General features: G+C 45.0%; 3 protein-coding genes across 3 annotated transcripts; all 3 read right to left on the bottom strand.

Annotated features, from left to right (window-relative positions):
- Positions 1 to 723: 723 nt before the first annotated feature.
- MYCFIDRAFT_153248 (uncharacterized protein) lies at positions 724 to 4,528 on the bottom strand. Its single transcript, XM_007927443.1, has 2 exons — positions 3,683 to 4,528; positions 724 to 3,629 (listed from the first exon to the last, which is right to left on the bottom strand). Exons 1-2 carry the CDS (start codon positions 4,368 to 4,370, stop codon positions 1,465 to 1,467), a joined length of 2,853 nt encoding a protein of 950 aa, XP_007925634.1. The 5' UTR covers positions 4,371 to 4,528; the 3' UTR covers positions 724 to 1,464.
- On the bottom strand, positions 729 to 1,895 carry MYCFIDRAFT_182538 (uncharacterized protein). Its single transcript, XM_007927444.1, has one exon. The coding sequence runs from the start codon at positions 1,249 to 1,251 to the stop codon at positions 940 to 942; it is 312 nt and encodes a 103-aa protein (XP_007925635.1). The 5' UTR covers positions 1,252 to 1,895; the 3' UTR covers positions 729 to 939.
- A 630-nt stretch (positions 4,529 to 5,158) lies between the features above and the next one.
- On the bottom strand, positions 5,159 to 7,194 carry MYCFIDRAFT_153247 (uncharacterized protein). Its single transcript, XM_007927442.1, has one exon. It carries the CDS (start codon positions 6,994 to 6,996, stop codon positions 5,353 to 5,355), a length of 1,644 nt encoding a protein of 547 aa, XP_007925633.1. The 5' UTR covers positions 6,997 to 7,194; the 3' UTR covers positions 5,159 to 5,352.
- Between the last annotated feature and the right edge of the window lie 18,638 nt (positions 7,195 to 25,832).

Raw genomic sequence — 25,832 nt, 5'->3', positions numbered from 1 at the left:
GTATGGACCAATCTCTTATCATCTCCCATCTTCGAATCTCTCAATCCGCATACGGTGCGCAATCTTCGCACAGCTGAACAACGCCCTCCCCCATCCACATCGAAAATCCAACCTTTCACACATCCGCACCATTATTTCGATTCCTAGCATCGATCATTCCACAGAATTCGCAGATCAAGCTAACCTCGTCCCAAGTGCTCCGGCATCCAGAAAGTTCGTTTCGGTTGCAAGAAGTGACGAGAATTTCTTCAGCTTTCTGAAAGGCGGGAAGTCCTTCGAATGGTGCCCAGCCTCGTGAAGAGCTTTTTCGTGCACATCGTCATGCTCCATTCTGTCAACAATGTATATAGTTCTAGCCGGCGATGACGAGTCTTGCAGGCGAATGATCGCAGGATGTGCGCCAACACGCGGTCAGGGTATCAGACTCAGGAGTTGTTTTGTAGCAGGAATCCAGAATTTCTTTTAGAGTCTTCACCTTATCTTATCCAACGAAGATGATGGTAAAAGTCTTGGACTAGACCTCTTGTCAGCGCCATCCATATCTCCAAGAGTAGGAGAGACTTACCTTACTCCAGTGAGATTGATGTGGGCGAGTGAATCAACCACTCGCTGCTGATAGAGAGACAGCCTAAGATGTTCTGACACTCATGCAAAGTAAGTCCCATTCGCAAGTGAAGTGAAAGCAAGAACGAAAAGCCAATTCCTCACATCCGATCCGATAATCTCATCTCAAGCGTTGCACGTCACACACACGCTCTCCATTCATTCCTTTTATGAGCTATAATACACTTCATACAATAATGCTACTTCGTTACGTTAATGCCTGCCTGCCTGCCTGCCTCTACGCTCGCTCAAAAAAGCAAAAAGAAGGCATGAACGCTAAAATTTTCAGGTGAGGAGTCGCTAGCCAGATACTCATCTACAGCAGTCTCATCTCATCTATAAAGCATTCCATCTCCTCGTCCTGAAAAGGCCGCCAGACATGCGGTGCTTGCACCAGGTACCACAAGGGCTCAGACGTGCGATTTCAAAGTCATGCATGAGCTGTCCGACTTTGGCCAGTGGCAGCCTCATCTCAGAACAGGCAGAGTTCGTGCCTGAGAATTGGATGAGGTCTTTCCAGCGCTCGTGGTAATCTTCATCGTCGTACTTGCTGTAGCTGAAACCTGAGATCACGGAGTCGACCTCTGTGGCGTCAAGAGATTCTTCGTCTTCTTCAGACAAATGTGCGCGGCTGACCTTCAGCTTCATCGCAGCTACACCTTCGTTGCGGAGATCGTCGTTACCGGCCCAAAGCAGGCTCGCCAGGTTGCGCACTGGACGCCGCGCGTAAGTGCTTGATACAAAGCCTCGCTGTTTGTAGAGAGTTTGATAGCGATGGTTGCGCTGAAGTTGAAACCCAAAAGGCTTCAATATCAATGGATACTGGATGGTTGAGGTTCGGGGAAGAGCAATAGACGCCTTCTATCCGCCCCCGCCCCCATTGCTCTTCTTTTCTTCTTCGCCACCAGTGTTCTCCCGATCGCCTGAACTCTCTACGGGCTTGATGGCGTATCGTCCAGGATTGGTCGCACCCTCGTTCTTGACCTTGAGGCTACCTTTCCGCCTAAGAGTGTTACCATGATCTGGAGCTCCAACTGATGGAGCTTGTGGCATGTTGGTGTTGGCTTCGACGTTGGTGTCCATCTTTTGTTCATCCAGATCACCTGGATTAGGCAGACTCTCCATCGGCAGTCCTAATGTCGTCCCATCCAATTGACTTGCGAGCAGACCAGTCTTACGGTGATTAGAGGAAGCCGAGCTGTTGCGCCGCTTCACCCCACCGCCCATCAGCTTTCCAAGCTCATCATCGTCCTCATCTTCCTCTCTTCTTCGCTTCACAGTAATAGGTTCAGGCGGTGAACCATCCACAGCCGTGCGCTCTCTACTTCGCCCTCTCCTTTCGCCAGGCGAGTCAGTGGAAGTATCTGGGTCAGAAGAGGCACTGCTCCTCTTTTCCTTCGAGAGGTCAGGGCTAGAGGCAAGAATATCCATGTCGTCGTCATCGTCATCATCGGGGTAGTTGACTAATGGCTTCAATGGGCTGGCATGTCCGTTAGGCAAGCCCAGTCGGCCCGGAGTCGCTGTGGTTGGTAGTCCTTCATCGTCATCACCAAGGTCGGCATCGAGATCATCATCAGTGTTGAAGTATGCATCCTCATCTGGGTCTGGCTCTTTCAAGCCACTGAACACTTGCCGTCCATTCAGCACCCGGCCTCTGAACGCATCCGGCGTGTCTGGCTCAGTTGTAAAACTAGTATCGCCCTCGCCATTGATCGGCTGGTATGGACTCTGATACTGATCGTACTTCTGCACGATGCCCTGAAATGTATTGACGTACGTGATCCCCATTAGCCGTTCCCGATACGTCTCAGCCAGATGATATATGAGCTGTTTGATGTTCTCCCGCTTGATGTATTCGAAAAGCTCCAGACAGGCGCTGTTGAGCAAATTGTCGCGAGGCATCGTCTCGTACACAATGTTGAGGATTGGCTCAAACAGCCGATGCTGTATGAGCTGTCTGTTGTGGAATTCGTCCTGCAGAGCAATGCATGTCCGGAACCATTTGAGCGCAATAAGCTTCATATACTTTTGCGGACACATTAGGAGCTGTGCGACCCTGGAATGGAGATTTTCGGAGAGAATGAAGAGCTTGCTTTGGTAGGCGTGTTGTCGCACGAAGAAGCTGAGAACTTCGACCAGGTGCGTGTATAAGCTCGTCTCTTGCACACTCAGACCGGTCATGCTTTGTCGACCTTCTAGATCCTTCAAAGGCTGGAAAAGGCGCCTCGCGCCGTCTTCATAGAAATTTTGAATGAACTGGCTGGTGTGCGGCGGGAATCCTCTATGTCCTGGATGACCTGCATCTCCACCAATGCCGCGCTTAGCGAGCATCTCAGCATTGCCCTGGCGATTCATAATCTCCATACCGGCGTTCACAGAGGCTGGTTCGAGGAGAATCTTAATCGCGTCGGCCATTTGACTCTTGACGCCCAAGTCGACTTCGACAAGGAGTAGCTCAATTATGGTGTCTGTAAGAGGGGTGGTCTTCTCGTTGACGGCCTTGATGATGTGGTTCCTGACCAGATGCGCGTCGTGGTCGATCAACGATACCAACACATCCGTACCCGCCACGCGCACAGATGCGTCGTGATGGCGCAGTGCGAAAGTGATCACATTAAACAGACCGTGGTGAATGAAATTTTGATAGAGCTGGTTCCTTGACGCTGCTTGGATGTTCTTCGCCACTGCACAGCAGTTCTGAATGAATAAGACGGCGTCCTTTTTCCGCTTATCGTCTGCCTCACTATTCGTGAAGATGCTGAAAAGCTCTTTGAGAAAGTTCTGGTTGGACTGGAGATGATTGACAATGTCAACCTGGTGGAAAAATATAAGAGAGTTCAGCACGGAAAACGTAGGATCGTCGAGAATGCGCGCCAGAACCACGTCTTTCAAGTAGAGAAGACGGTACGTGCAGTGGATCTTCTTCTTGATCTCGATGTGATCAATCTTGACGACTTCCTTGAATTTAGAGGTGTCGGAAAGGTATTGGCGATGGTTGGCACGATGTGAAGGGAAATCAGGGTCATCTAAAACTCAGTCAGCGCAAACATCCAAACAACGTACCTGGTAGCGTGCTTACATTCAAGCGCGCCAACGACACCCATAATTGCTTGGTCGGTCACGATGAACTCAATTATGGAGGTGTCGTTGAGTAATATGATGTGCTTCAGGATGGTGCATAATCGGTGGAGCTCCTGCGTCAGTTCTTGCTCTTCGGCCTGCTCGACCAGCGGCGCAAGCTTCAAAATGTACATCTGTTCCGGGCTCATGATGAATTTGGACAGCGCATCCCGACCAGCTGGCGTTGCCGAAGCGGTCCGTATCGCATCCACCACTTCCTCCAATCTTCCCAAAACCGGATCGGGAAGTGTTATTGGATGCACGGGATCCAGTAGATCATCTGAAATGCCGTCCTCGGGCACAAGACGCGATTGGATGTCACTCACGAATTCCCATATTGTCGCGCAACCTTCGGCCTCCTGGAAACTCAGGGCCATATCCACGCCATTGCTCTCGGTCCACACGATCAGCGTCTCCTGCTGTTTCTGGTAGCCATCGTCCTTGGCTATGCGCGTCTCGAGCAATGTGCGTATGGGCTCGTCCTCGCTGGTGACTACTATGCCCGCATCAAGCTGTTCAGGCGGCGCGTCGGGTGCGCTGAAGACGCTGCCCACGCAAAACCCAGTACCGCGATCATACCAGTCATTATTCTTCAGCTCGTACACCTTCACGCGCTTCTTGTCCTGGTTCGCAGGAGCGAGCGCCATGTTCGCAACTGCTGTCACCGCCCCGCCAGCTCATCCGTGACGGGTTTCTAAAATTATGCGCCGGGTGGTGGTGGTGTGGTGTGGAGACCGGGCGCGACCCAAGTGCAGACTTTTCCTGCGATCCCGGTCGGCCAGCAGCGGAGCGCGTCGCAGTGGCGGTGCGGTGCGGTGCGCGCACGTTCGGTTCGGTGAGGCAATGGGGTGTTTATGCGGCGAAGGTTGGTTTTCGATACCGGTATGCGACTCGGAACAAGTCGGCGTGCTTCGCTGAAAGTGGATCTGGCCTGGCCTGCCCGGCCCTTCCCTGCCGTGCCCTTGCTCGTCCCAGACTTCGGCCGCGCAGAAACAAGCACGGCGTCGCCGGGAGGCTCTGTGCTGTGGATATGCGCTGTCGCGTGGGTGCTATAGTAGTAGTGTTGGCCAAAAATCAATGTGAGGCGTATGAGGTGTTGTTGAGCGAGGGCGATGGCAGAGTTTGGAGATCGACGGTGACGAAGGGTCAGTCCGTTCGGTGGCGCTTGCGCAACTTGCGTTTCAGGTCTCGCCTCGCACTTGCACTCGCCGAGACGTCCTCTGTGAAGACCCTTGGTCAGCCTTGTCAGATCTGTTGTTGAAGACCACAAATTGGCCCAGATACATGTAATTCCAAGACCAGGCTGTGGGGCAGGACAACAGGATGTGTATGCGCAATCTCACAAATGACGTGTTTCTATTTTTTGCCATCTCATCGGCAAGTGGAGAAGGGAGGAGTATCATAGAGGCACGACGTGTTCTGAGCCATACGAGAGCAAGGAAACGACATCCAGCATCAGTTTCGTGTGCTAGGTAGACATACAGTATCACATTGATCATAGCTCATTCATGCTTCCAAAATTCCACATCTACCGCTCGAAAGACGTCAACCAGCATACCCAACCCAACCCACTCAAGCGCGAACAAACATAACACCATTGCCCATGATAATGACTCTGCGATCAAGGTACTACCTCAACTTGATCTCAGGCCACTCAGGTCTCGTCGCAGCATCCCCATACTTCGCCTGCCAAGCAAAGAAATACATCAAAGCAGCAAGCGGTTGCCCAAAGATACAGAAGGTGAGCCAGAATATCAGATTCCCGGCCAGCTTCGCATTCCGCCCCTTGCCAAAGACTCTCTTGATCATGTCCGTCAAGAAAATCAATGGGATCTGGCCCACCATGCCGAAGAACGCTACCCAAAGGATATTATGGGTAGGTACGCCGACCAGCATTTCGTGGAGGACACCGGAGAACAAGAAGGTGAGGATTTGCGCGACTGGAGATGGTACTCCTCGATTGACCATTGGTGCGTAGACGTGTCGTTTCATGAAGTGCGTGACTGGCTTGTTCCAAGAAGTCCAGTATGATCGAATGTCTGACACATTCCACCAATCCCCGTAGAACTCACGATCGCCGAATCTGGTAATCTCAGCCAGCAGGTTCAGGAAGGACTGGAATAGTGCGAAGAATCCTGCGAGCCAGCATACCAGACTGATCGTGCTCAGCTTCATGACTCTTTCCAGAATGTTGAAGCCGCGCAGCTTCGAGATGTCATCTACAGAGTTGTGCAGCAAAGGGACTGCATACTGAGCGCATGTGATCCAGATAACAACGCAGAGGAAGAAGAACTCGGCCGCACGCTTTGCAACAAAGTCCCACCTTCTCTTGGTCGTTCGTGGATATACCGGCTGATACACAAGAGTGGGCGCCCACCAGAAATAGGACAAATTTTTGAAGTTGATGTTGCTCGGATACGGACAGCTTCTGTATAGCGCCGGTAGAGATGCATTCGGGTCGGAATGAAGGTATGCCTCTCGGAGGTCGCGGTTCGTAAGAGCATAGCTGCACGCCTTAAGCCAGACCACGACAGCATGCAGCTCTGTGATCGTGCCTAGTCCAGGATTGTGGATGTGGAAGTATGTGATATAGCTTGCAAACAGCAGCATGAATGTAGCATTGAGTGCGTGACTGATGGCGATTACTCGCCAGGTCGAGAACCAGATCCTGTATGTTTGCCTGTCATCCGCGAGGATGCGCTCCCTCTGGTCTTCGCCCTCTCTCTTGATTTGTGCAGTAATATTCTTCGCGAATCGTGCTGCCGCCTGCTCAATCCCGAATGCGAGCCATAAATGACACGGCGTGAGGGCGTACAGTATCCAAAACCACATCCAATCCCCTTCCCGGACTTTGGCGCCCGAAAGTGTCACAAGTATTCCATACTTTCTAAAATTGTCCATCATAAGCCGCACATTCGAAATAGCAATGACCAGTCCCATCAAGTTCCTAAATCCGAGCGAGGAGGGAGAGGTCGTGGCATCTTGGCTGAACAGGCTTGGCCGGGCTTGAGCGTGTACAGCGAAGGTGTGTTTATATTCCTTCGATGCTCGGACGTCGACTGGGCGATCTTCTGTGATATGTCGCACTTCTTGAGAAGATGATAAATGGCCGTTAGGTGGTGTTGCGTGTGCATTGGCATCGGCGTTGCGAAGGTCGGGCCTGGCTTGCTGTCGACGAAGGCTGCCATTGAGTTGTCGGCTGGGACTCTCCCTTCCCACGTCGTCATCAAATTGCACCGAAGTCGAAGTCGCCATCGTTTGCGAAGCCATCATGGATTTTTGTGTAGCGAGCACTCCCCGTCGCAGGTTCACACAAGCTCTTCAATCTCGCCAAGCTGGCGAGTCGTCACCTCCTGGAAATGTCAGGAATGCCGGAAGTCTCGATGGGATCCGCGGTCTCTCCTGACATTCAGGGTTGCTGCAACATTTGCAAGATTCATAGAACGGGAGGATATTGATAACGAAGTCATTGTGGCGGGATGTTGGATCCTCAAAATCAGGATACCTCCGCTCCCAGAAAATGGTTGGGACTCTCGTAAACACTTACGATGGGGCTGACGTAGTATTGGGATCGTGGAGAAAGCGGTTCTTCAGGGTTCAAATGCAAGTCAGTGAAGTGGAGTGCAGAAGCAATCTATTTTCGTACGCTAGTTTCACGACAACATGTGACAGTAAAACAATTGTGAAGCTGTCGATATTCGGAACTCGTTCACTGATCCCATCTTGGCAAAGAAATGTGAGAAAAGAATGTTCGGGCTTGGAGGCTCGATAGAATACCTTGCCAAAACCAACCAGCATATCTCCCGCAAGAGAATGAACAAGGTTGATCGCGTTATCCTCAGACCACCTAGTTGGGCAAACCGTATAATACCTAGGGATGTTGGAATACAGCTTTCTGTAAATGCAGGCTCTATACACTATATAATACACTAGTAGACACTAGTATATATATATCGGCCCTATCCGGATACTAGGATATTTAAGGATTATCGAGTAGCCTAGCTAGCTATAGGTAGGATATTAGCGTATCTAATAACTCCTCCTTATATATAGATACTAGCTAAATTTTCCGCCCCTATATATATAGTATATTATAGAGCGTATATATATAGCTCTATTACTAATAATACCTAAAGCGCTAGGATACGCTACGCTAGTAAGTTCCTACTATAGGCTTAGACGGATCTTTATTTGTCTAAGAAATACTACGTATCTCTAGTAGCGCTAATAGTAAGAGCTTAGAATAGAACAAACTATAAGCGGCAAGATATAAAGAGTAAATCGAAAGCTAACGAATAATCGTAAAAGGTATAAGAAGGGTTATATTAGCAGGTAGATAGCGTAGTAGTGAATTAGTATAGTATTCGATAGAGATCTAAGAGGAGAGGGAGGAAGGCAGGCTAGTTAGCCTAACGCTAAGCGCTAAGTCCTGCCTAAGGCATCGAGACCCTAGCTTTACTCGAGCCCGGTTACATACTAATTACGTATAACCTCTTTAGTCCTAATATACGCTTCCCTTCTAAAGGCCGCGCCCTCGTAGCCGGTCTTTATTCTAGTCTTAACCTCTATTGCTGCTAACTTAGTAGGCCTAATAAGCCGCTTAGTCTGCGCTAAATTAAACGCACAACTACCGATTATGTAACTATATCAAACCTTACCTTCTAATACAATGTCTAACTCTAACTACGCTATCCTTGTATACAATGAAGTAATATATAACTATAAGAATTAAGGACTATCGACTAATTACAATACGAGCGTACCTTCCCTACTATAATAGGTAGGTATACGGGGTATTGCAGTACTGCCCCCGTTCTAAGTAATGTCGTACCGAGTTCTCTGCGTCTACTTTTAAAAGACCTAGAAATGTCCGCTCCGAGGGTTTATCCGTTCCGAGGGTTGTTCTTATTATTACGAGGGCTATTACTGTTCGTAGTTTCGCTAGCCCTAATTAGTTAGGTTTAGTAGCCTTTAAGTGTTAACTAATTACATCTTTTTAAAAAACTCAGTTCTTCTAGTTTCTATAGGTAAAGGCTATTATAAGTGCAGTAGTAGAGGTTCGCCTCGCTTAAAGGGTTAGATAGATCGAGGAGTAACCTATTGTCCGCAAGATCGACCCCGGCTAGCTTAGCTCTATAGTTTTGCCCTTAGTTAGTCTATTAGTCGCTTAATCTTTTGTCTTAGTTAAAGTTTTGACTTAGCCTTAAAGTTTTAATTAAACCTTTAACAGGCTTAAGGCTTTAATTAAAGTTTTAATTAAGGGTGCCTTAGGCTCGTAGTATAGGTAAGGTTATATCTATAGGCGCAGCGACAATAGCAAGTAATGTTAATAATAGCAGCGCTAGTCGTCTTAGCGCTAACTTTACCTTGCTTTCGATTTCCTTCTTCGACTAATAATACACTCCGCAACACCGTTACTAATATAGCCGCGCTAGCTATCTTCTAATATACCGCTATTCGTACGCGCGCGCGCGTATTCTCGTCGATTACCTAGGCCTCGAGGCCTCGGTAGGATAAAGGAACAAGAGGTAGAGTCTTTAAAAGAGTAGTAACTAATTAACGCGTCGTAGCGCGCTTGTTAACACTCGGTGCGCGTTTACTATAGTAGTATAGTCTTATTGTCTCTTATTGCTAACAATTGCTTGCAGCTAATTAGTTAGCTAATAGCACCCCGGGGGTAGCATTAATCCTAGGCCTTAATAGTAACATTATAAGCTTTTAGCCTTCTTCTTGTCCTTTACGCTAGTCTAATACTTATCTAATAACTCGGTTATGTCCTTAAAGGAACCTTTAGCTTCCTATAAGTCCTATTTAGGTAAATAGCCTTGCTATCTTAATAGGTACTCCTTCTTGCCCTACCTAGTCCGATGCTTTAGGATACGTTCTATAGACTATAGCTCTTCGCTATTAGCTAGTATGTCCTCGGATTTAGTAGGTACTTCATCCCCTTCGCGTAGGTAGTACGGCTTAAGGAGGGACACATAGAAGGTGTTATAGATAGTGTAATAAGGTAGAAGCTATAACTAATAGGCCTAGTATTAGCTAGTAACCGGCTCTATACCTATAGGCTAGTTTTGAGCCTATATAAGAGGCCTCCTTCTACATTATAGATAGAGCATCAACCTCGTATAGCACATTGTTTATGTTACACTTCTATAATGCCTATATTGCAGGGCTCTAGTTATTAGCCTAAGCGACAGTCTCGTTATCCTATCTTGCTAAATATAGCTGCCTATATTGCTATAGGTTATATTACCCTCGGTAGCCTATACTATTGCTACAAGTAGTAGTAGTAGTATTAGTTTCCGTCCTTTATTAGAGCCGAAGGTAGGGCTATCTCTTTATATCTAACAGGTTCGGGTATGTTAAAGGTAGTCTCTAGGCACGAATAGCTATAACCGAAGCGAGGGTACGATAAGAGCCTACGATATAGACGATACCGAAGTATCTTAAGGGGCCGTTACGACAAGTAGAGAAACCTCTTAACGAGGGCATCGCTTTAACCCCGAAAAGCTACAAACCCTTAGGACTGTTATAGCTTAGGGCCTAGTCTATAACTATAGCTAGCTTCTAAGGACTCGGCTCCGGGTCGAAGACCTATTTAGTACCGCTTGCTCGAGATAAGCTACCGCCCGCCTAAGGAGGAGATAGACTAATTACCTATCGGCCTTACTTAGTTTGCTAAGACTATCTATACGATAGCAATTTCTAGATTATAGGTCGGATACCTAGACAGTTCCCCTATTAACCGGGTAGATTGTTTCGGGATTCGCTGCCTCGTTCGGATAGTGCTTAGCCTTCTACTAGAAAAAGAAGGTCCCCGCCCCCCCCGCCTAGCTAAAGGAGATACGAGCTAGTTTCTAGGATCTAGGTGTAAATAGAGATTGTAGTCTCTCCCTCCGAGCGGCTTTCGTCTAATACTAAACTTAGCTCCTAGGGATATATAGGCGACCCCTAGGAGGCTAAATTCTAATGCTACCCCGGGGGTAATATTAGAAGAAAACAGCCTAGTATACTATTCTCTCGTATAGCAATATCGAAACAAACTAAACCTATAACATACACTAAAAACACTTTCCTATAGCATTTTATTTTAACTACTTTACGATAATCGAATAAGCTCTAGCTCTAGCGAAAACGAGCATTACGAATTAGCGGAATCTTCGGAATCTAATAACCTACCGGACCCTATTAACGAAGAAATTAGGCGACGACTAGTTATACTAAGCGCCGTCGAACTAGGGGCTATCGAGCCTTCTATGCCCGAGGCCCTCTATAATATCGTTATAAAGATAATTTAAGGGCAAACTAACCTTCTCCGTTAGAACAGGCGTCGCCCGCTAGAGCTAGGAAGCAGTAAGAACCCTTTGTTCGAAGGGTAGAACGCTACGGCGTACGTAGAACGCTTTAAGGACAACTTAGCCGAGTACGGACTCGAAGAGGAGTCGGACTAGTACAAGGTCCGGTCCCTTATAAGGACTACTATTACTAAGCTTTACCGAACCCTTAGAACCCTAGTTAGCTACCTAGAAAAGGACGACAAGTCTAATGCCGACTAGGAGGTCTTTAAACAGGCCTTTATAAGGGAGTATTAGGATCGCGATAGCCGTCGTATTAAAGGCAGTCGTACGTAGCTTAAGAACCTCTATATAGAGAGGCGTACCGAAGATAACGACCTAAAGGAGTACGTCCGCGAGTTTGTTAAGTTAGCGGACAGCATCGACTAGTAGGACCTCGAGAATTCTTAGAGAACGAGGCTGCTCCTTAAAGGGTTGCCGTAGTCTATAGCTAAGCGTGTCTTCCGTCGCTATAAGCTTAGCGAAGCCAATCCTAAGACCTTTAGGAAGTATAAAGAGGTCCTAGAGGCTATTAAGGACGACATTAATAGCTCCGCCGATATAAAGAAGTTCATTTACGGCGAGGACCGGAATAACCTAGCCTAGGTAAGGAACGATGCCTCGGGAACTAGAGGGCCTAAGTTTCTTCCTAAATCGCAAAGTAGTCCTAGTACCGTAACTCCTACCGTTACTAAGCATTCTTAGGACGTTGCGGACTTAGCTGAATCCCTAGCCTAGCTTAACCTTAATACGAAAGCACTATAGCGAGTTAGGGAGGTTATTAATACTAGCATACTAAAGGATGTGCTACCGGTCTACTAGATTTCCGATCCTAACTACCCTAAGGCCCCTTTAGTTAACGTCTACGCTATACGAAAGATCTATTCTAACTTAGATAGCAAGTGCTAGATATACGGCGGTTTTAAACATGTTTAATTAGACTGCCCTATCTAGAAAGAGCTTCTTAAGAGGAAGCTCGTTATACAAGTAAATAGTCGGTTCTACTATACCGACACCGGCGATAAGATTAACTTCGAGTAGGATCGTAGAGCTCCGAAGCTACCTCAACTTAGGAGTCTTCTAGAGAAGAAGTATAGTAGCAAGATCGAGTTTAAGGACACTAGGAACAGTACCCTCGCCGCTATTACTAAACGAGAAACTTAGAAGGTTAGAGTAAAATAGGTTGAGGAGCGGAGTAGTAATAGTACTACTAAGCCTGTTAAAGTTAACTTTGTGTCTTAGGATCCGGACGCAGTTACTAATGTTTACGCGGTTACTAAGAATAGTATAGATGTCTACGCTACTATACGGTCTTAGACCTAGTCCTAAAGCAAGGGCAAGAACCCTTAGAACCCTACTCGCCCTAGTGTAGCAGCCCCTACTAGAGTACTAAAGAACAAGGCGGCCGACAAGGCTAAGCAATAGCGCGAGTTAACCGTAAAAACTAAGACTCTCTAGACAGCTATAGACCGTGCTGCCCGATCTAGTACTATACCTAGCACTGTACCTAGTACCCTACCTATAGAAAGCCTAGTCGTCCTAGAGACTCTAGAGGTCGATATAGAGGATGTTGCTACCGACATTAGTAGCACCCTAGGCCTAGCCAACCCGCCGGCCTATAAACGAAAGTCAGCCGACCTAAAGAGCTTTCGCTTTAATAGGTATATAAAGAAGTATAGTACTAGGCCTACTAACTCTTACGACACAAAGGCAAATGCTCTCTTCTAGGCTTTATAGTTCCTAGACCTTAAGTCTAACGTATCTATAGGAGAGCTTCTAGTATACGGTTTGCCTACTAACCTGTTCTAGAGCCGGATTCCTAACGATGCTACCTTTATAAAAGACCTTGCAGTCCTCCGACGTAAATAGGGGCGAGAGGACTATATCGACGTCTCTTCCCTATAGTTCCTTCCTAAATTTTTAGGGGCCTAGGAGTTAGTAGAAGGCGAATTAGTAACCTACGAGAGCTAGGAGACTATCGATAATACTAACGAAGAGGGGATTAAGGAGATAGGCCGAGGGGATAATAATACCGACCCTACTTCGGTTTTAGTTTCTATTAAGGCTGTCCGATTTACTAGCTAACAAATCGGTCGAGCAGGACCTCCTCGACCTAAGGAACTTTACTCTATCCCTAATAATATAGACCTTTCCGCAGTTACCCGTTCCTTTACTATCGTTCCCGCTATCTATATTTAAGTTACTATCGGAAGCTATAGTTAGCAGTTGCTAGCAATGCTTAATAATAGTTTAGAGTTACTTATTATAAGTAAGCACTAGGCTAAATAGCTCCGACTGCTAATAAATAGAGATATTTCCCTTAGTATATAGGGAGTAAATAGGGAGGTTGCGCTAGTAGGTGCCTGCTATAATATTATAGTAGACGCTTTCGGTATATGCTTTTCCTTTACCTTCTAGATTGCCGCTAACCCGAACACGCTAATTATTCTAGGTCGACTATAGTCTCGTATAACCCGGGATATCTAGCGCAACTACGACGATAGCTCCTAGGAAGGAACTATCGCTAACTAGAAGGGCAACCGAGTCGTATTTACTAGTTATATCGGAAACACTAGCTACAAGTCCTACGAGGATATCCTTACTACTTCTAAGCGCTCTTCGGGAAACGCTATAGCGCGGTTATAAGACCGGCAATCTGCGCTATAAGTTAATATAGCTTAAATAGGTTATATCTAGAGGTGCGCCGCTCCGTACGATAAGGCTAGTTTCTAGGCTCTATACTAAGGAGACGAATGCTCGAAGCGATAGCGAGTATAATAGTGCAACGACTACCTAGTGCACGAATCTCGGTAATAATGCTATCGCAGGCATCGCCGCCGGAAGCTAATCTACCTAAATCCGAACTAACTAATTAGAACGCCGAGCTAATGCTACCCCGGGGGTATTATTAGGAATCTAACGTTTTCGCCGGAATTATAAATCAGGATTACTAGCTATATACCTACCGACTTAAGGAGACTTCTAATAAAGTTTACGCGCTATTCTGTTGCGCTAATCTCCGGGCCTAACGTTAAAGAGAGAGAGCTCGGGTATTACGAGCGGTTAGTATATATACCCTATATAAGAGAGTAGCTAATAAGATTAAGCCCGTAAAAGGTAGCGTATATATAACCGATAGGTCTAATCCTAGCGGAAATCCTAACTAGCGACAAAAGTGCCTTAACCGCGAAGCGATGTTAATACCTAGGGATAGTCTATACGACTAGAGGTATATTACTAAAAAGTTCTCCGCTATTCCTAGGGGATCGAGGCTAACGCCGGAGAGACTAGCGAACATTAAACCTAGCATCGAGCTTTCGGATCTCGAACTGGATTTGCTATACGAGCTTCTATACAACCGCGAAGCCGTATTAGTATATAACTTTACGCATCTAGGCAGGATTAACCCGGAGGTTGCCCCTCTATAGAGGATCCGAACGATCGAGTATAAGCCTTAGGCTTACCTAGGGTTTAAGCTAAACCTAAGCCTAAGAGGTATAGTTAAGGACATAATACGGCAGCGTATAAAGGCTAGTACCTTAGAGCCTTCCTATGCCTCGTATCGTAACCTATACTTCCTAGTTTAGAAGAAGACAGCTCCTAAGGAACTAAAGAAGTACCGTCTAATTAACGCTATATAAAAGTTTAACGCAGTTACGATTAGAGATACTAACCTCCCTCCGGAGACTAATAGGTTCTCGGAAGCTTTTGCTAACTATATTGTAGCCTTACTAGTTAATGTTTTCTTAGGCTACGACTAGATCCCTCTCTATCCTAATAGCCGCGACCTTACTAGTTTCGAGATACCTCTTAGGCTATATAGACAAACTACCCTTCTATAAGGGGCAACTAACTCTATAGCCTAGTTCGTTCGCATTATAAACTAAGTCCTCGCGGCCTATATCTCCTATATAGCGATGCCTTTCCTTAACGATATTAGCATTAAGGGCCCTAAAACTAGGTACGATAATAAAGAAGTAGAGCCTAGCATCCGTAGGTTCTTTCTCGAATACATTTAGAACCTCGATAGTGTCCTCTACGACCTAGAGCGAGCTAACCTAACGGTATATAGGGAGAAGCTTTAGCTCCTATATAAACGAATAAACATTATCGGGTTTGTAACTAATAAGAACGGCCGCTATCCTAACAATGTACGGGTCCTAAAGATTGTATCCTAGCCCGACCCTACCTGCTAGAAAGATGTCCGGATCTAGCTTAGAGTAGTCTCCTACTTCCGTATCTAGGTCGAAAACTTTGCGTTAGTATGCAAGCCTCTATACGCCTTACTTAAGAAGGATGCAGAGTTTAAATAGACCTCCGTTTACTAAGCCGCTAAGGACAAGGTTACTAAGGCACTTGTTAGCGCGCCTACGCTTACCTCTATTAACTACTCGGAAGGCGTAGGTCTGCTAATTGTTGCTATCGACTCGAGCGGGGAAGGCTACGGCGAGATACTAATATAGTATAATCGTAAGAAGCCCTCCTTACGTTATCCTATCCGGTACGAGTCCGGTTTATAGAAACCTATCGAGGCCCGATACGATGCTAGCAAGCGAGAGTGCCTTAGTGTCTATAAGGCTCTTAAGAAGTTCCGACCTTAGCTCTTTAGAGTGTTCTTTCGCCTAGAAGTCGACGCTTAGACGCTAGTCTATTAACTTAACTATATAGCCTCCGACCTGCCTAACTCTACGATAGCTCGGTAGGTTGCCTAGATCTATTTGTTTAATTTCGACGTCTTCTATATTCCTAGCAAGAAGTATACTAGACCGGATAGCCTTTCTAGAAGGCCTACTATAGAAGAGGACATCGCTAAGATAATAGAAGAAGAGGATGTCGACGCGGTTATTAACCGCACCTTCTTTACTACCTTCTATATTAATACTATACTAGTAATTACTAGGCCTACTACCGACGACTAACCTAGTAACTAGCCTAACGAAGACCCTACTACTAACGACGAGGGCTAGGACGATGCTAAGGCGGGTAAACTAGGTAGGGATAATATCCTTAATAGGGTCTACTCCGACGACTCCTATAATATCGCCTACTTCCTTACCTATACGAAGAGAGCTCCCGGTCTATTAAGGAGTTAATACCGTCGTATTATTCGCTATTCTCGGAGATTCCTTATTAAGGATCGCATCTTTTAGCGACAGGCTATAGTTAATATACCGCTCTAGCGTATTATTAACGATCTAGTAGCCCGATAAGAAATCCTTCGTTCTGTTTATAATAAGCTTAGCTACCGGGCGGCGGAGGGCACCTTCGATGTCCTTCGTTATCGGTACTAGTAGGACGGCGTATAGGCCGATATCTCTCGCTACTATAAGAGCTGTCCTAAGTGCAACTTTAGGAATAGCTACCGGTATCTAGGAGAGCTACGTATCCCTACTGCCTAGTTAGTTAGGGAGCGGTAGTATAGCGATAGGGTCTATCTTAGCCGCAATAATAGCCTATATATTATTCGAGAGGGTCTTTCTCGATAGCCGGAGGCCTATTATTTCTATAAAGGTTGCGGTGCTATTAATGCTCGTAATATAGCTACCTTCCTATTTAAGGATCTGTTTTGCCGCTAGGGAACACCTTACGAGGTTATCTTAGACAACGCTACGAATAATATAGCTAAGGAGGTTTAAGCGCTACTTATTTCGTACGGGGCGAAAAACGTTCGCATCTCCCTATACTATCCCTAATCGAATGCTATTATTAAGCGCGGCTATCGGTCGTTAATTAATGCCCTATCTAAGATAACTAATAGTAGCGACAGATTAGTTCCTATTTCTACCCGCGTCCTAGCCCTTCTCTAGACGGACCGAACTACTATTATCGATACGACTAGACTTATACCGGCGGAACTTATAATTAGGAGGGACGCCGTTCTTCCTATTAAATTGTCCTACCGCACGCACGGCGTTTACGATTAGGGGTCTATTCGTACTAGGGTAGATCTTCTTGCCCTACGGGCTAAGGCTCTTAAGGATATAACTACGACTTCTTAGGAGGGTCTTACTCGACAACGTCGCCTTCGGGAGGAAGCTAAGCAGTATTTTAATAACTATAATGCTGTTAATTAGGAACCTCTAAAGGTTAGCGATATAGTCCTTCTATACCGGTCCGAACTAGAGTATAGTTACTCCTATAAGCTAGCCTTTAAGTGGAAGGGTCCTTATAGAGTAAAGGAGGTCCTTTACTCGGGTTCCGTATACCTTCTTTAGGAGCTAGATAGTGCTACCTTGAAGCACTCTTACCCTCGGGCTAATCTAAAGAAGATCGTTAAGTTACGCGAACCTACCCGCCCTCCGCCGACCGAGGAGGAAGTTAGTGCCTCTATAGACCCTCTACTGTCCTTAGATGCCTATCGGGAGGAGGATCCTACCGCTATTATAGATCCTATTCTGCCTAAGAACTATGCCTATCCCTAGGTTCGTCTTAGTAAGCTATTAGGAATAACTTAAGAATAGAGGGAGGATTATATACGGATTAACTATATATAGAGCGTTTCCGATATTGATTCCGATTCTAATAGTAAACTAGACTTCTAGCTATCTAACTCTAACTCCGAGGAACCTAACTAGTCTAGCGATAAAGACCGCCTAGAATTATAGCTAGACGACCCCGAGACTAAATAATTGCTTGCTCTTCCTTGCCTCTACCTACCTCTACTACGTTGCTTCCTTACTCTTATCGATCGTTCTCCGCGCTATTAATATAGTACCGCCCTATACCTTTAGTCCTTACCTATTGTCTGTTCCTACTAATATTTACGCTCTCGTTTATTGCTTTTAGTTTATCCTGTTATTGTCTTTTGCTTTTGCCTTTACCTTCGATTGATATTGCTATAACTTTATTCCTTCGCTCTTGTTTCCTTAGATAGAACTATACGAGGCGCATTTTCCTAATAATACCCCGGGGGTAGCATTAGGAAGATAGCCGAACCTAGCCCCTCTACCCTTCTAGGACTACTTCCCTCTAGATTCCTAGACTCTAGCAACCTTCCTTAAGTAATAACGATAACAAGATACTCTACTAGAAGATGTTCCTACCCTAATTAGCACTAGCTACGTAGGACACTAAGAAAGGGAGGATCCCTCTCTCTTCCTAGCTCTTAGATAGACGTAGCAACCTAGGCCTATAGCCTCTAAGAATAGGGACCTTAGGCCGCTAAGCTTAGTGTCTAGAAGAAAGAAGAACGCACGGGCTACGTTTACATACCTGCTACTATAAAAGGTAATGCTGCATCTACAACGATAGTGCTATAGGCTAATATAAGCTGCGCTAGGCCTAGGCGATTTGCTCTTAGTTACCGAGCATCTCTAGAGAAAAGCTAATACTACCCCGGGGGTGTTATTAGTCCCGCTAGCCTTACTACTATAGATTACTACTAGGTACTCGAACTAACTAGTTACATTTCGAGTGCGCGGGAATCTACGAAAGCTAGAGGTTAACAAAAGCGCGTAGTCGCTACTAGCAATTAGCTAGATCGATTGTTAAACTTTAGCCGCCCTACTAATAAAGGAGTCTCGCATACAGCTTTACTTTTTAGGGTCTATATATAATCGTTATCCGTTTGCTTTACCGGAATATACGGACTACGCTACCTTCGTACCCTATTTAAGGCGAGCTTTCTAAGCTCTTTCTTCTACTCGAACACTAACTAACTTACTACCGCCTACCCCCTCCCCCTCCTTCTATCTAAACCCTTTAATTATTATTAACAAGCTACGAACGTTTTTGCAAAACTCGTTACTAACTCCTTTCTACTCCGGTCGACTAAGATATCTTCCGGCGCCCTAAATCCGCTAGGCGCTAGCAGTAGCAGCAATCTACTAGCCCTAAACCTAGGCGTACTAGTCCCGATCGAAGCCCTATCCGATAGCGCCTTAGCTGCTGCAACTAGCCTCGAGCACTACTTCTAGATCGTTACCGCCCTTAAAGACCCTTAAGAGAAGATCTAGAACGCTCGTACCCTACTACGCGTTATTAATAGGAACATTAAGAAGGCTACTATCTTAGTTGCGTATAGTATAAACAATTTGCGTTAGTCTATCGGTAAGCGTGTCTTTAAACGCGAGGTTCTTAACGATATAGATATCGAACAAGCCTTTCCTATCGTCTATAGCCTCGAGACGGCCGGTACCTAGATTCGCTTACGCTTTAAGACCCTCGACTAGGCCTTCGAATATTAGGGAGGACTAAGTAGTCTTCCTAAGAGCCTTATTAATTTCGCCTACGGTAGATAAGAGCGTGCTAAGCAGGTCTCTTCGTTCGTTAATAAGTATAAGGTCCGTCGTTAAGGCGCCGAGTACCTTTCCTATACTATAATCTATCGTATATCTACCGCTAGTAAGAAGGTAGGCAAGCAGTTACTTAACTTGTCCTTTACGCTTAACGACTTTACGACATCCTACTAGAAGAAGTACTACGATGCGATTATCTAGGTCGATCTCAACGTATAGACAACTAAGGATCTATTAAAAGAGAAGGGCTATCGTATTAATAGTATAGGTTTTATTGTCGAAGGTTAAGAGGCTCCTATCGTTAATATCCTTAAACGTAAGGCTCTTCGCCTAGAAACAGAGGCCGATACGGCTACTAGTCTCGCGCTCGCTATAGAGATATAGGCTTAAGACCGTCGCTCGACCCGCAACCGTAAGGTCCCTTAGGAAGTTAAGGACAAGCGCGCTAAGGCCGAAGTAGCGCGTAAGAAGGTATTATATACTCGCTAGGCCCTCCGCAAGGCTACTAAGAAGTATAGCGCCCCTTCTAGTACTAACTATAGTACTAACTATAGTAACTCGGATGTTAATATACTAGATATACTACTAGAAGATATCTCCTCCGAAGGCTCCTTTAGCGAGCGTAGAGATAGAGGGCTCTCGCCGATCCTATTAACTAAGAACATCTATAGTTCTTATAAGGGCGACTCTATTACGCATCTTATTACTAAGATCGATATAGTTCCTAAAGCCGTAATAGGCGAAGCTCCTACTGCCCTCTCTATCTATTAATAGCTCGACGACCTTAGTAAGCTAGGAGAAGAGCCGTTCTCTATATATACTAACTATATTAAGAAGGCCGCTAAGGTCTGTAGTCTCTATACTAGTACTAAGGCAAGTGTCCTCGTCGGTCGCCTATTAAAGATTAGTCGCAAGGTTCCTAATTAAGACGCCTTCGCTGCCCTTAAAGCTAATTAGGCCTATGCTAACTAGTTTCCTAGACGCCCTATTGCCGCCCCGATATCTCTAGGACTCTACGCGTTCAACCCTACTAGTACTATTACTCGCGCCCTTACGCTAACAGATCGCTAGAGCAAGTTCGTTACCGGTATCCTTAGCTAAGGTACTTCCTTCGACCGCTTTCGCTAGACTAGCAATACTATCTTCCCTTAAGTCTTTAGCTAGTTGCAAGAGCCTCGTAGAGTATATCTTCCTTTCCTTATCGACCTAATATAGAAGGAGTTTAAAATGTACCTTTAGTATATACGTACGATACCTAAGTCTAAGTAGGAAGGCCGCAATGCCCTTTAAACTTATAGTATAAGCAACTAAATCGTCTGCTAGCACCCTACCCTATAGCTCTTAGCTGTCGCCCTTCGACCTAATTACGTATACGAGCTTATCTCCGTCCCTAAGCCTACTAAGTTCTTTAAGGTTGGCGGTACTTACGAAAACTGTCCTTCTAAGGAGTCTGCTCGTCTCGGATAAGATATAGTTAAGCTCGTAGCTAGCGAGGGTGCTAGTTACCTATATATTAAGGTCTGCCTTATATCTAAGGATAAGACTAGCTGCTCTACTATTATCGAAGGTATATATTAGCCCGAGGTCTTTGCGAACTAGGTTAAGAAGCTTAAGGCTCGTAGCCTAGTCCTACTAACTAAGATCGGCAAGCTTACTAATAAGTACCTTACCGACGACGACCTCGACTATATATTCGATAGTTAGCCTAATAGTAAGGGGCGTAAAGCGGAGTAGATCCTTAACCCTCTAAAGGAGTATAAGGTCTCTATTTAGATACTATACCTACTATATAGTAATCTAAAGACTAAGAGCAACCGTATATTAATTAACCTAGGCTACTCTCGCGTTATTAACGGCACTAAGGTTAAGGGCTACGAGAACTTAATAGTCTCTTAGGTTGCTAAAGCGCACCGTAATCTAACCGCCCTCCTAGCCTCTAACTCCTTTGTACTATTCGCTTTCCCTATAGCTATCTTAGTCGAAGGCCTCGGCTATATCTCCGACGCTCTAGTTAGTAGGATTCCTTAGTTAAGTTACGTTGTTTAGAACGAAGTTAAACAGATCCTTAAGCTTAATAACGAGGGACTAAAGGAATATCTATACGATTAGGAGAAAGCTACGACAGAAAAGGCTATTAACCTCCTCGTTAATTAAGCTTTCTACGAGGGATAGTACTTTAGTACTAATAGCTTTAACGCGTACGGAGGAGATTTCGAGAGCCGACTAGTAGATAAGGTTATTGCTAGTAAGGATTACGTATTAGACCGCTACACTAGTACGCCCGTTTACTAGCGTCTTACGCCGCGACAAAAGATCGGAAGTATCCGCGCTTACTAAGCGTAGATCTCGGGCGCACTTATAGGCTAGGGTCGCTACGTGCTTAGCGCTAAGCCTCCTCGGCTTCCGCCTTATACGCGCTTCCCTTTTCTTAGCTGCGGCCCTGCAGCTAGTTAGCCTTAGCATACCCCGCACCCGTACGTACAGCCGAGCAGCTAATAAAATCTTCTAATACCCCGTACCCGAACGTGTAGCTAAGCATCTAATGAAATCTGATGCCCCGTACCCGAACGTGTAGCTAAGCATCTAATTAGAATTGCGTCGCAATCTAACAAACAAACAAGCCTATAAGCTAACCCCTCTAAGGCAGGTGCGCCTGCAGCCGAGTCGCGCGCCTAAGGCAATTAGGCACCTCCGAAGCCGCGTCTGCTAAGGATTAGCCTAGTCGGCTAAGAACGTACGCCGAGAATCGAACGCGCGACCTTAACCTACAGACCGTAAAGCGCGGATACTGTGTTAAACTACTACACTAGCGCGCCCGTTTACTAGCATTATGCAGCGACAAAAGATCGGAAGTATCCGCGCTTACTAAGCGTAGATCTCGGGCGCACTTATAGGCTAGGGTCGCCACGTGCTTAGCGCTAAGCCTCCTCGGCTTCCGCCTTACATTACGGCGCATTAAAGCAATAGTAAGTCTGTATAGTATTGCTTAGGAAGTTGTTTTTATATAATTATAGTATCTAGGATTAATGCTACCCCGGGGGTATTATTGCGGAGTTCTAAGAATAGCCTTAGCTAAGAACGCTAAGGATGTATATATGTTTGTTTTAAGCGCGTAATATAAAGCGTATCTAGTTAGATACAAAGAAAGGGAGGGATATTAGCTAGTAACCGGCCCTACACCTATAGGCTAGTTTTAAGCCTATATAAGAGGCCTCCTTCTACATTATAGATAGAGTATTAACCTCGTATAGTATATTATTTATATTACACTTCTATAATGCCTATATTGCAGGGCTCTAGTTATTAGCCTAAGCGATAGTCTCGTTATCCTATCTTACTAAACATAGCTACCTATATTGCTATAGGTTATATTACCCTCGGTAGCCTATACTATTGCTACAAGTAGTAGTAGTAGTATTAGTTTCCGTCCTTTACTAGGTGCCTCTAGGTTCTCGGATACGGAAAGGGCTAATATACCTTAGTGCGAGTTTAGGCCTTGTTTTGCTATTAGGCGAGGGGTGTTTGCGGATATAGAGGTTCTTTATACTAAGTATAACTAGGTCGCCTTGCTTAAAGGTTATTAGAAGGTAGTGTTTGTTATAGTAGGCCTTCTAATAGGCCTAGGCCTTTGCTAGTTTGTTAGCTATCTTAGCGTGAATTTCTCGCATCTTTTGAACCCTCTTAATAGCCGCTAGTGTCTTAGGTTAACCCGCTTCCCTTTCCTTACGCTCGGCCTCGAGCGATAGGGGGTCTTGTAGTATAGCAGCGTTCTAGCCTATTATAGCGAAATAAGGTAAAACCTTAGTAGATAAGTAGACACTATTGTTATATACGAATTCGGCTAGTTATAGGAGGTTAACCTAGTCGTTAGGGTTCTCGTTAATATAGCTGCGTAGGTACTGCTATAGCGTAGCATTTTGCCTCTCGGTCTAGCTATCTGTTTATAGATAGAACGCTATAGATAGGCGATGCTTAAGTCTTAGCTGTAGGCATATCTTACTCTAATAGTAAGATATAAATATCGAGCCTCTATCGGAGACTATCCCTTTAGGGGTTCCCTAATAGCTATAGAAGATGTTATTCTATAGTGACTTAGCTAAGTTAATAGCTGTCTAATCCTTCCTAGTAGGGATATAACGAGCGCCCTTAGTAAATCGGTCTACGACGACTAGGATAGCGTTAAAGATGTCTTTGCTTCCTCTTCGCTTAGTAGAGGGGAGACCTATAATAAAGTCTATTGTAAGCTCTATAAAAGGCTTCTTTAGAACAGGGAGTAAAGACAACTCGCTAAATAGTAAGTGCTTTAGTGCTTTAACTCGCTAGCATACTGCACAAGTCTGCATATACTCCTTTATATGCCGCTTACTATTTAGCTAGTAGTATATACGCGATAGTAACTCGTACGACCTCTCTATACTATAGTAACTAGCGAGCTTACCGTTATAGTGCCTCTTTAAAAGCTCTTATCTAATCGATTGTTTAGCGGGGACATAGTACCTGCCCTTAAACTTTAAGTAACCCTTGTCGTCGATCGACTAACTATTACTCTTGCTAGATCGAGTCGCCCGTCTACTTACAAGCCTATTAATACGCTCGATAGCAAAGGCGTCCCTCTACTAAGCACGTAACAGCTTATCTATAAACGATTAACTATCCCTATTTGTAAGGTTATTTAATAGCACCCTCGCTATTAAACGAGGTACGTATTATATACATCTAATAGCACTAGTAGCCGGAACTACTGCAACCTCTTCTATAGTGCTATCGCTATATAGACTATTACTATAGATAGCAATGTCCTTAATTAAGTTATTATAGCTCGAGCGATCTACGTCCTTTCTTTTAACGTGTACTAGAAGAACGACAACTCCGCTATAGTATTTGTTGCCGCCGCGGGGTCCGGAAGTCCGCTTATCCTGCGTTTGCTTATTAATAACACGGGCTATAGCAATCTTATGCTACAGGGTTAGAAACAATAAATTAATAGATTACTAAGTCCCGCTATCGTAATTAGGTCGCCTCGATAGGCTATTAGACTTGATATAAACTGTAATGTATTCAGAAGAGGGCTAATCTATAGGAAGCCTAAAGATAAAGTACGTAGTTTCAGCCTTAGGCATTATATACGTAATACTACACACTACACACTTCAAGTCACCCCCTTATCGCGTACATATAGCCAAACAAACAAACTAGCGAAGCAAACAAAGGGGTATTAGGTGTAGAAACAACTAGACTACTTTCAGGCTATTAAACAAACACAAGCAGTTAAACTAGACAATAAACCTATGTCTTCTATCTATTTAGTATTTAGTAGCAGGCTAAGCGGCGCTCTTAATAGTAGCCTTATAATCCACTAAGTTCAACTGTTTAACAAAGCGACTATGCTTAAGCTTATTAAGCGGCTTAGTGAAGCTATTAGCGATCTGGTCGTGTATACTAATCTAGGCAACGGCGATAGTGCTATTAGCGATCTTCTCGCGGATATAGTAGACTCTAGCGTCTATATGCTTAGTACGGCTATCGACACTCGTTAACTAAGTAATAGCGATTGCTAACTAATTATCCTCGTATAGCGTAACAGGCTTAATAGTGCCCTTATAACCAATTTCCTCTAATAACCGAGCTAGTATAACAGCCTCCTTCGCACTAGTTGTTAACTAGATATACTCGGCTTCTATAGACGATAGAGTAACTAAGGTCTAGCGGCCCGACTTGTATAGCAATAGTCTACTAGCGAGTGTAAAGTAGAAACCTCCTATAGAGCGACGAGTAACCGGATTATCTGCCTAGGAAGCGTTACAATATCTAGCAAAGTTGAGCTTATCGCTCTATATGCCTCGGAAACACAGACTACGGCTTAGAGTGCTAACTAGGTACTTAATGAGCTAAAGAAGTGCGGTATAGTGCTCCTTAGTCGGGTTAGAAATGTATCGTAATAGTAGGCCTATAGTGTAGCAAGCATTAGGCCGTGTAATTATAGCTAGCTACAGCGCTTTACCAACACCTTCCTAATACTAAGTCTTAAAGGCAGCGCTAGCAGTATAGCCCTCAGGTGTACGCTAAATCGATGTCTTAACGTATCGAGGTGCTATTAGTATAGTAGGAGCCACTCGGCCCTATATACTATACTTCTTACTAAGCCTATTCAAATAGGTATCTTAAACGACGTAAATAGTACGCTAATCGCGGTTACGAATGATCCGTATACTAAGATAGTAGTGTAGGTCGCCTAGCTCTCGTATACTAAAACGGTCCTTTAGCAACTAAGCTACTACCTCTAGTGCTAATAGAGTGTAGGCGATAATAATTATATCGTCGATATAGATAACAATAATGGAGCCGCTAACAACGTGTTTAAACACACATACATTAGCTATTATTGGCACAAAATCTAGGCTCTTTAGGTACTTTCGAAGCTCTTCGTACTATAGCATTAGTAACTGCTTTAGACTATATAGTACCTTTAGTAATAGGCAAACTATGCCCTTGCTACTACGGTCCTTAAAGCCGTGTAGCTGTTTAACGTAGATCT

The sequence above is a fragment of the Pseudocercospora fijiensis genome, assembly GCF_000340215.1.
Source record: "Pseudocercospora fijiensis CIRAD86 unplaced genomic scaffold MYCFIscaffold_3, whole genome shotgun sequence".
Lineage (NCBI taxonomy): Eukaryota > Fungi > Ascomycota > Dothideomycetes > Mycosphaerellales > Mycosphaerellaceae > Pseudocercospora > Pseudocercospora fijiensis.
Note: the sequence above shows the minus strand (reverse complement) of the source record. Positions and strands in the feature narration are given on the sequence as shown.